General features: G+C 37.2%; 1 protein-coding gene across 1 annotated transcript in view; it reads left to right on the forward strand.

The window, feature by feature from the left end:
- CALCR (calcitonin receptor) overlaps positions 1-11,376 on the forward strand; it is a 62,047-nt gene extending 50,671 nt beyond the window's left edge. The window contains exons 10-11 of the mRNA XM_017870296.1: positions 1,561-1,602; positions 9,286-11,376. Coding sequence (XP_017725785.1) covers positions 1,561-1,602; positions 9,286-9,516 — 273 coding nt within the window. The 3' untranslated portion in view covers positions 9,517-11,376. The remainder of the gene's footprint in view (positions 1-1,560; positions 1,603-9,285) is intronic.
- Positions 11,377-11,706: the final 330 nt, after the last annotated feature.

An 11,706-nucleotide genomic window follows, 5' to 3' on the forward strand; every position in this document is an offset into this window, starting at 1 on the left:
TTTATATTTATTTATTTATTTATTTATTTATTATTTTTAGACAGAGTCTCACTCTGTCCGCCAGGCTGGAGTGCAGTGGCACACTCTCTGTTCACTGCAACCTCCGTCTCCTGGGCTCAAGCAATTCTCCTGCCTCAGCCTCCCGAGTGGCTGGGATTACAGGTGTGTGCCACCATGCCCGGCTAATTTTTGTATTTTTAGTAGATGGGGTTTCACCATGTTGGCCAGGCTGGTATCGAACTCCTGACCTCAGGTAATCTGCCTGCCTCGGCCTCCCAAAGTGCTAGGATTACAGGTGTGAGCCACTGCACACGTCTGACGAACCCATGATCTTAAATGTCATAACATTTAAGCCTCCAATTCAATAAGCCCAGACAAAATTCTGAAGGACACCAGTTTTTCTGAGGCTGTTTCTTCCTGTTTCTTTCTGTACCTGCTTTTTTGTCATTCCCAGGGCCCTCAGCTGGTCCCATCCAGGCATGTTCTCCCTGGTCATAAATACAGAAATTGTCAGATTTTCCTTTATAAATAAATGCTGGCTCTGGGGTAATGAGGAATTTGCACAAAGCTGTCCATGCCTCCTGCTCTATCACCCTCCATTTGTCAGGCAAATGTCAGGAATCCATTCATGACGGTTCAGTGCTATAAAGGGAAGTTGTATCCAGGCCTCTCCTCATGTAGGAGAGAATGCATTGGACTCTCAGGGGCTGTCCTGGGCTGTCCTGGGCTGTCCAGTGTCTGCCACACTGGATAGAAGAATGGCTGCCCTAGTTCCATTCACTTTTCCCCAGATCTAAAGCCCCACTGAAAGCGTACTGCTGTATTTGGATAGCAAGATGGGATGTGGGAGTCCTTGGCAGGAGTAATTCTATCACAGGCTCTTAGGCAGAGTTTTGCTGTCTCTATTACAAATTTCAAAATAGTTTTATTTTCTATATTAGGTTTAATGTGAGGAGGAGGTCAAAATGAATAGGGCTAGAAAGAAAGTTTAGGGATTGTCTGAATAGTTCAAGCTGTGCTTTTGGCCATAATCAAACCTTGGGCACAAGAAATCTTCAAGCAGTGACCAGGACTCAGTCAGTTTCTTAGTCCATGTCCTTATCTGAGAGATGAACTTGGCAGTGGGTATGGTACTGCACTAGTTCACCGTGACAACACAGGACACAGACCCATAGCCACCCACTATGACACTTGTCCTTGTAAACGATTCCTCTACTGAATTCTACAAGGTCTCTATTTTTAAATTTTTGAAGCGTAGTGTTTTTTTCAAATTCACCATAATCAGCATATGCTGCTATAAATCTCCACGTTAAAGGGAGCAAAATATTAATTAGATTTACTAGAGCTATCCTTTTAGCCAAACAATGGAATCCTAACAAGAAAAAATATATTTCTAATGGAATATTCTTATAGTGCAGCACTGACTATGAATGGTAGATAATTCTTTTTCTTGCTTTTTTTCCTTCATCGAGCCTTCTCCGGGCAGTCTATCATGTTGTTTACTAAACAACAAAATGAACACAAAAATAACTTGAACTGTATTTTTCCTTCCCTTTTTAGGGCTTCTTTGTTGCGACCATCTACTGCTTCTGCAACAATGAGGTAAGCATGCATTTCTTATAATACTATCACTTGTTTATGTAAAGGCAGCATTTTTTCCAAAGGGCCTCCGTACACATTTCATTTCATCTCACTTCTACAGTTGACCTCATAGGGTTTTGTGATTATCAACATTATGTTTTTTCCACTACTCCAAGCTCAATCTTATCTATGGATGTGTAGTACAATGGTAAATATGATTCAGACAGGCAGCTAATTTCCTCGGGTTGCATCTTGGACAGATCAGCACCCTTAGCAGCAATAGTGAAAGCTATTCTGGATGCCATTAGAAAGAGAAGTCATATGCATATTCCCTTTGGAAGACCCAAGCCCTAACTAGGGCAGACAATCTCCATTCGGTTTGTACTAGTTCCTACCTTTTTTCCAGTTGCTTGGTGCTAGCACCCTACTACTTATTCAGAGTTTGTAAATCACCCTGAAGTTAAGATTCAAAAAGGTTTCTCAAATAATCTACAATGCAAATATTTAGATCAGTAAAATCTAGAGAGCTATATGGCTGATCCATTCTATTCTCAGGGTGTTTTTAGCCAGAGTTACCCTTTCTTCCAACCAAATCTTTCCTGGGAGCCAAATCTATAAAACATAAAAGTGGGGCTTCTGTAGCTCCAGACGTCCTTCCAAAGAACTTCCGGGGTTTTAGGGAACATGATTCAAAATCTTCCTCATTTTTCAGGGAAGAAATCTAAACTCCAGAAAGATCATGTGATTTACCCAATGTCACAAATGCAGTTATGGTTGTAACCCAGACTGGAACACAGATTTCCTGATTTTCAATTAAATTGACTAAGTCCCAATTAACTTACCTATATCTATAATTCCTTCCTGGAGCTATGTTAGTATACTTTTTCTAGAACCACACAACTTTTAATGCCCAAGCATATTTGAACATTTTAAATCAATTCCTATTAAGAATAATTCCATACAAGGCAAATCACATTTTGCCAAGACATCAATATATTACTTTCCTATTAGTAATTAGAAATGTTTCTAACTATTGTCAGTTGGTAATTTTTTCCCTATTCCTTTTTCTAAGTTAAATAATATTTAGTGAGCACCTACAATATTTTGTTATTCTGTGACCTGTTCATACCTGTTTCCAACCCCAACATGACAAAGTTTTCATTGTTCCTATTCTTCATTTTAATTATTACATTTTATTCCTTCCTTTCTTCATCAATTCATCTACCAACTCATTCCTTCATTCAACAAAAATACATTGTGCATTTACTATTGCTAAGGGCTAGACTAAGGGCCTAGAATAGAAATGAAAAGACATTCTTCCACTGTCAGCTGTTAGAGTGGCAATATTTTTAGAATTTTAATATTTTTTAGAATGATAAAAGCTAATAAATGAGTAGGGCATAAGTCATCCCATGTTTATATCAATTTCTGTAAATGTATATCTATGCCTTTTGGATTGTTTCAGGTGGCATGCAAAATAAACTTTTTCATCTAAAATAATATCAAAATAGAGCTGATATAAGAAATCAAGCTCTGTGGGGCATACCTGGAAAAACACAAGAGGATTGCATGCATTTGTAAAAATACCACAATATTTATTGTGTCTTAGCTATGATACTGTCATTGGAAGTGTCAGACATAGAAAGAAAACCCAGGGGTACCCTAGCAATTGAATGTCTCGAGTTCATTTGAGTGTATGTTATCTCTGATTTTGAAGTAAAGAAACCATTTCCATTTTCATTAAGATCCCGTTACTGGGGGAAGGTACAAGTGTGACATTTCTAATAATGTAGAAATTGTGTACTATGCCAAATGTAATATCACAAGCCCATGGATTTTAGGCATCTGAATCTCAGCTGGGCATTCTATGAATGCGTCACCTTACAACATTGAACACAGGCAGGGCACTCACACATGCAGGAAGTTATTTCCAGCTGCATCTAAGATAGGGCTGTGATGGGATGATGCCTGACTGAATACTGAGTTTTAGCAGAAATCTAGGGGGCTAACTCAATGTGATAATGAGATCACATCACATTGTGTTATGTGCAATTTAATGTTGATTATGATTGGTATGTTATCAGTGAAATGATTATTTCATTTTTGAATTTTGATTCATGATTGGTATATTATCGGTGAAATGATCATTATGAAAATGAATCATATAGAGAGTCAGTGGGTAGACTAGAAGCAGGAAAGGAATGTGAAGAATTAAAGCAACAGGAATCAGGAGATGACCATAGAGCATGCTTATGTATCAAGCATTTCCTACAATGACTCTTCCAAATGAGTAGACATTGATTATCCAAACATATCAGTAAATTATTAGGTATCTAAGAGACCTGAAAAAGATGATTGCAGCTATAAAAAATGCACAATTTGTTTCCAAGAAGTAGCTTAGAAATGAAAGTTCTAACAGCACACTGGATTTTCTCCCTTTTCTTGTGTCTTGCTATTCTCTGTACCTCGTGGATAAAATAGTTTATAGATGAAAGTAGCATGATCAGAAACATCTCCATTTAACTGTCACAAATTGGAGTGTGCAAAAGCTAAAATTTTGTTTATTTCCTGTAGCTTATCCTGCTTTCAAGAGACTATTCCACCAGCTTCTAGTGGTTTACAGCAGTCTCTTTATAGAAAATATTCAGTCAATTCAAAAAGCCTTTGTCCAAAAGAGCAACTGGCTACCAAGTTATAATGCCAGCACCCACTGTTGAAGTTCACACTGGTTCCCCTTACTACTAAGCACTTGAGAGGTCTTTTCACTCTGTGACCTCCTTGATGAAGCCACAGTCCTGTTCTGATTCACAAGTTCTTTCCGCCAAGCCACCTGAGGAGCCTGGAACTCCAGCTCCTTTCTTCACACCATATAGAGCCTGTGAATCTATCTTCCTTACATGCCATAGCCGTTGCTGCTCCGCTGTTGGACATGGTGCCAGGGGCAAATGTGGAGTTTCTTTTCAGGGCTAGCTATTTTCAAGACTCTGCTCTCGAATCCAAAAGAAAGACTTGATACAATGGAGTGTTCCTAAGAAAGCAAATTATCTCTTGCTTGATTTCTTCTCCCCATTTTCCCAGGTACTCCCACCATGAAGGAGAAATGTAAGGCCATTTGTGCAACTGTCTTTCTCTCCTCTTCCTCTCAGGCCTCTTAGGGCTATGCACTCACCACTTCCCCTTCCTGTCTGTGAGGGTCTCTACCTATATCATATTCTACATGTTTTCTACCCTGTAGCTTTTAGTAAAATACTATCTGCAGACCAGTAAGATTTTCACAAGATATGCAAAGAGAAGTTTTTCTGTTTAGAAATTCTCCACTCAATAAAGCCTGATTTTCAATACAATATCTTTCTAGAGATATAAGAAAGCCAGCTTTGAGACTCACAGTCTCAAAGCTAAGCAATAATTTTCTTTGGTCTAGACCAGTATTCTCAAACTTGAGTGTACATCAGAATCACCTGGAAGATTTGTGAAACCAGAGATTGCTTGACCCTAGCAGCAGAGTTTCCTATTCAGTAGGTCTGGGGTGGGGTTTGAGAATCTGCATTTCTAACCAAGTTCCTAGGTGATACTGATGCTGCTGACCCAGAGACTACACTTTAAGAACCACTATTCTAGACACAATCACACTTGTGTTTCAAGCAGTGGATGACCTTGACTTAATGAATTGGGGAGATGCGGGAAATTTTATTTAAGAAAATTAAGAAATACAATGGTTAAGTGTTTTCAAAAAGTTTAACCTTATTATAAATGATACTTATGTATTATTATCTTTTAGAACAAGGAATCTTCCCCAAACATAGGAAAAGAGATAATGAATGGGAATCAAAAAGACCTGATCAAGTACTTAATTATAGATTAATTATAGATAAATTAATAATTTAATTATAGCGCATATAGATTTTGTAAGATAAAATCAGAGACCAGCAGAGATATTGCCACTATGGCCTCCAAAAGGCTGAAAAGAATGTTGGCAACAACTTTGTAAATAATATTCACAAGTATCCCTTAGCATCTAATTAATAGGATTTAATAGGAATCTGGCTTTCAGAAGTCATATAAAACCATCTAAGCCAGGCGTGGTGGCTCACACCTGTAAGCCCAGCACTTTGGGAGGCCGAGGTGGGTAGATCACAAGGTCAGGAGATTGAGACCATCCTGGCTAACACGGTGAAACGCCATCTGTACTAAAAAAAAAAAAAATACAAAAAAAATTATCTGGGCATGGTGGCAGGCGCCTGTAGTCCCAGCTACTTGGGAGGCTGAGGCAGGAGAATCGCTTGAACCCGGGATGTGCAGCTTGCAGTGAACTGAGCTCGCGCCACTGCACTCCAGCCTGGGAGACAGAGCAAGACTCCATCTCAAAAAAAAAAAAAAAAACAAAACAAAAAAAACACCAAACAAACAAACAAAAAAAAGGTGTGCAATTACTTTTTAACTTCCAGGGAATTTAAAGTTGTTTTTTTTTTTTTTTTTTTTTTTAATCATGATTCTAAATGTTAAGCTCAATTGCAGCAGGGTCTGTTAGATTGTGGTACATGTGAAGAGTAGGCATTACAATCTTTGCATTCATTGGATCAAACCTCCGGGGTAAAACCTCACCTTCTATTCGCAGTACGTAACTATAGTAGGTCTTATAATGAACCTCAGGAAAAGAAAGTAAAGACAAAAACATTTCAAATCAACCATGAAGACCTAACCTTATTTTGTTTTGTACAAATGTAGGAACTAGACCTAAATATACCACCTTTACAAACTTATAATAAGCCAGGTTAATAGGATGCCTTCAAAACTGAAACCAGGGGCTCTACCTTTTAAGGTTGCAATACATAAATGTGATATAAATTAGGAAAAAATGTAAAATGTGTGTGCTTTTTAGTGGTGATGAATTATATAATCAAATCTTTGTTGTTTTACATTATCCAATTTACAACTAGTACATTTTTTATTTTCAGGACGACAAAAACCTCCCTGTTTGTTTGTTGTTTTTCAGATTAAAGCCTTATTCTTGTCATCAGAGCAGCATCAGGTTAACCTGTATATTGTAGATTTTTTTGAGATAATGCCCTATAGCTATAATTCTTTAAGTGTCTTTTATAGCTAAGGCCTGTATTATGTGAACAGTTACAACAAAGCAAGGTTGCCATCCACACAAAAGGATAGCTAAATTTTGGATGCGATTAGAGAAGGCCGTGATCCTTTCATTTAATAATAAAACTTTAAAAAATTAAAATAGAAACAAACCTTTTGGCCCCACGGGCTGTACTTTATTAATTATAAATGGGATACCTGATGGGAGTTATTTTAAAAGGACAGAAAATAAAAGTACCTGTTTTCATGCTGGACCTTTTGCAAACAACTCATAAACTCGTAACTGCGTCCTTGATACTTGTAAATATCTGGTAATTCAGCACAAGGAAAATCTTGTTATTTAAGAGATACTGAAATTAGTGGAAATTATCAGCTCCTTTTTTTTTTTTTTTTTTTTTTGAGATGAATCTAGCTCCTTCCCCCAAGCTGGAGTGCAGTGGCGCAATCTCGGCTCACTACAAGCTCCACCTCCCAGGTTCACGCCATTCTCCTGCCCCAGCCTCCTGAGTAGCTGGGACTGCAGGCACCCGCCACCACGCCCGACTAATTTTTTGTATTATTAGTAGAGACAGGGTTTCACTGTGTTAGCCAGGATGGTCTCGATCTCCTGACCTCGTGATCCGCCCACCTCGGCCTCCCAAAGTGCTGGGATCACAGGTGTGAGCCACCACGCCCAGCCTATCAGCTTCCTTTGACTGGAGACATTGCTTCTCCAAAAACGTGCTGAACCTGTATATTTCCCAGTTTCTCCGTGGGGCATTTGATGGTTCCTAGATTATAACCCTGGCATTTGAAGCTACGGTAATGGTACCATCCAAATAAAGCCAGGCTCTGCTTGGTACTGTGGCTTTGCCACATTCTAGCTATATGATTTTGGACACATTGAGTAACCTCAGTGCCCCATCCGTAAAGTGAAGATAATAGTGCCCTTCCCATAGGGCTGTTGTGAGGATTAAATAATACAGATCACATACTTATGTACATAGTAAACACTCAATAAACAGCTGAAACTTGTTATTCTATCTTTTGTTCCTGTGTGGCTTTTTTCAATACAACTTTTAGCTGCATGGCCCACCTTATTCCTTAGCACTTAAAGTTTTTGTCTTTGTCTGTTTTAAATCACTTTAGATATAAAGTACCCTGCATGCAACCACTCATTACCTGCAAAACAAAGTAAAACAAAACTCAGGATGTGTTGCCTCCATAATCTGAAAAGTCTACTATTCCAAATTATTAGATTGCTAAATAATTCTGATTGCCATTTGTCACCTTGAACCTTACGGTTGCTGTGCTGTGTGAAGATAAACTTCTCCAGCTACAATTTCTGTACTCCATTTAGTTGCTTTTTGAGGAATCATTTGACTTTGTCTTTCCCTGAGTAAAATCTTTAAAAATATCTGAACAATATAATTCTCGGAGGAGACTGTTACTCTACTAGATACAGAAAAAAAGTATATTTGCCACAGAACCATTCAGCCTTATAATATACATATAGTTTTATAACAGTAATCGGTTTTGCTGTCATTTTTCTCATCTTTCAGATTTGTACAAATGTAAAGTAGATAAAATGATTCTCCATGATCAAGTAGTTTTCATGATTTATTTCACATTATATATTCCCCAGTTTCTCTCTCATGTGTTTAGCTGTCATATGTGAGTTTGGCAGCAGAATGAACTAAGGATGTATTAATAAATTGATGCAAATATTTTTAAGTAAGTTTATCGTATGTACAAAGCAATAGAAACTCAGAAACACAGAATAGAGATTATTGCAATAATCTCTTTTTTAGTTTTGTTCAGCTATAGAGAAAAGCAAGAAGTTTGGAGACAACAGGAAGGAGGAACTTAACTACTAAGTTGAATTTGGCTCTATAAAAAGCAGAGCTAGACAAGCAAATTCACTGTCTGTGGTACTGTTTTCAGTTGTGGTTATTGTAGTTTTTATATTTAGAGCTTTCTGATGTTAACATCTTCACCTCTTGTGTTCAATATATAATTTATCGTTATTTATAAAACAAGTCTGGCAAGTTTATTTACATTTTAGAAGTCTTTCAAAAGAAAGAGATTGAAATCTTATTCTTAAAAAGTTGTCATGGCATTAACCAGAGGTGTGTCTGGCATACCCCCTCTCAAGTCATGTCGGACAAGGAAAAGTTCACGGTATGAGGCCGTTATCATAAAATCCAGAACTGTGCTATGGTTTACATATATATTTTTCATGTGCACACTTAAATTTAAAACTTCTGCCTTATCAGGGATGGTAGCATATAAAAAGTTTTGTCAACCTTTCTCCCTATTATGACATGCATACCATATTACCTGGTAAACCAAATCAACTTTTATTCATTGGATATGAAAGCTAAAGAAACCTGTTCTTAAAACTAGCAAATAACCTTGTCAGGGGTAATTTAGGCAAGTAACTCAGTTCTTCCATTTGCAAATTCTTCTTCCAAGTATATTCTGTGGCCACAGCATACACAGCCCAGCCCTTTAGATCAGAATTACAATTTAACTTTCTTTAACATCTGATAAGCTCTAAGAATGATGTTCATAAACTTTGCATGGATCGTTTCTGACTATCATATAAAAACCAGGCTGCTTTTTCTCTTCCAGGTCCAAACCACCGTGAAGCGCCAATGGGTCCAATTCAAAATTCAATGGAACCAGCGCTGGGGGAGGCGCCCCTCCAACCGCTCGGCTCGCGCTGCAGCTGCTGCGGAGGCCGGCGACATCCCGGTTTACATCTGCCATCAGGAGCTGAGGAATGAACCAGCCAACAACCAAGGCGAGGAGAGCGCTGAGATCATCCCTTTGAATATCATAGAGCAAGAGACATCCGCTTGAATGTGAAGCAAACACAGCATCGTGATCACTGAGCCATCATTTCCTGGGAGAAACACCATGCGTTTAAAGTGTGCTCCATCCTTCCAGGAACCGAACATATCATTTGTGAAGAATTATTCAGTGAATTTGTCCATAGTAAATTTGAAGAAAGTTATTCTTGGTACTATTGCTTTGGGAGACAGTCTAGGAATGGAATCTCCCACTGCAACTTGTGAACTCCATCATTCATCCAGGACTGAGATGCAAATGTCATAGTAATGCAAGCAAAGTATCAAAGAAAAACAATGAAATTGACCTAGTTCAGATACAGGGTGCTCCTTGTCAATTTTGAGCCATTTATAACTTTGAAAAATTAAAATCATTGTCAATATTTTCTTTTAACTCTGGATTTTGAATTAGAATATTTCTGTATTTGGCTATGGATCTGATTTTTATTTTTTTTAATTTCAGTCAATTCTGATGTTACTGAGATGTTTTACCATCCTTACAATGTAAACCACATGAACTACATGACCTCTGCAAGACAAAGTGGCTTTCTAATAGAAAGATTACTAAATATGTGAAGAAAAATACCCGCATTTGGCAGGAAGATGTATGCTTTGAATGCAAAAGAAATTTAGAGTCAATTTGCTGGAAACATTACATGCTCAGCTTGGTTTTGGATAATCCTGTCCATTGGGCAGGCCCTAGCTGTTGTAAAGAATTGATCTTAATGTTGAATGTACTTTAGTTGCTGACATTTATAAACCGAGAGGTCACAAAAAATCTGTCACTAAAAATTTTTACAAAACTGCCAAAAATATAATTCTTAGTGGAAGACAATACTCCCTTTAAAGAGAGTTTTCCACTTTCCTAAACTCCAGGATTTATAAAGCAAATTACTCCAAGGTTTATAAAGCAGATTACCTCTTGCCCTTGGGTGCTATCTAGCAGTAAGAGATAAATTTGTTGAAAATTGGTAATTAAAAGACTCCACATAAGTCCATTAACTGCTTTCAACCCAGCTTCAAAGCTTAACAAGACCTCAGTCTTTTCCAGGAAGATTCAGGAGGGCTAATTATAAATCATTTTGTGGTTGACCTCTTGTTTCTTGTTATTACCAAAACAGGAGGGGGAAAAAATTAGCTGCTACAAATTTAACCATAAATTAATTCATGTTTAACGGTTCTCATTAAAATCCAGTATTGTATTCCCATATCTCTCTTTACTTCTCAGTATAAGATTTTTGACAATCCTGAATAAACTAGTATCATTAATGGCACCTGAAATTAATTTGTGAATTTGCAACAGTAATCAGAGTTACCATTATTTAATTTGTACACTAAATGAGGAGGTACATTGAAACCCTCCAAATCTCCAGTCTCATCTATGTCATATTTTGCCACTGCCTTTCAGAAGTGATTTAGTTGTGGAAAGATAATAAATTGATTTGTTATGGTTACATATTTAGTGCACCCAGAGAAAATTATATTTCTACAGAGAAAATGAATTTTGGATACTAAAGTAGTTTAAGTCTCCTTTACTGAATGTAAGGGGGGAATTGAAAAGAAGGTATTTTTCCAATCACAGTGTTATGTAGTAGTGTTCTATTTTTGTTTACAAACATGGAAAACAGAGTATTTCTGGCAGCTCTGGTACAAATGTGATAATATATTGCTAAAACATTTTAGATGTTATTATGCTGATATAGTAGGGGCTGAAGAAAACAAAATAGCTTATTATAGAATTGCACACAGTTCTGTCCAAATTATGTGAAATGCTTATGCTATGTACATGTATAAATTAATACAGAGTATGTTAAAAGCAAAAGATGTATATTTGCATATTTTCTAAAGAAATATATTATTCATCTTTTCATTCATTCATCTCGTCTCCTGTTCATTCCATGCTGTTTTTCATTTCAGCCATGGGCTGCTAACATCCCATTTCATTGTACTGTAGGAGTGGGAAAGATAATCTAAAAGCATAGGTTAAAAACCATACACAAACATATCAAATTTATTATCTTTATTAGTACAACCATCTTTATTCTCAATTTGATTGTAAATTCAGTGACACTGTTCTCAAGCCCTTGATAACCCAACACCACACACCAGTGTCAATCAACATTGCATAAGTTTAGGAAGCACAGCAAAGAAATCAAGTGTAAGAAAGTATTATATCCTTTTATTCTTGTTTTTTTATTCATTA

This window comes from Rhinopithecus bieti, unplaced genomic scaffold (assembly GCF_001698545.2).
Source record: "Rhinopithecus bieti isolate Rb0 unplaced genomic scaffold, ASM169854v2 scaffold_5191, whole genome shotgun sequence".
Classification (NCBI taxonomy): Eukaryota; Metazoa; Chordata; class Mammalia; order Primates; family Cercopithecidae; genus Rhinopithecus; species Rhinopithecus bieti.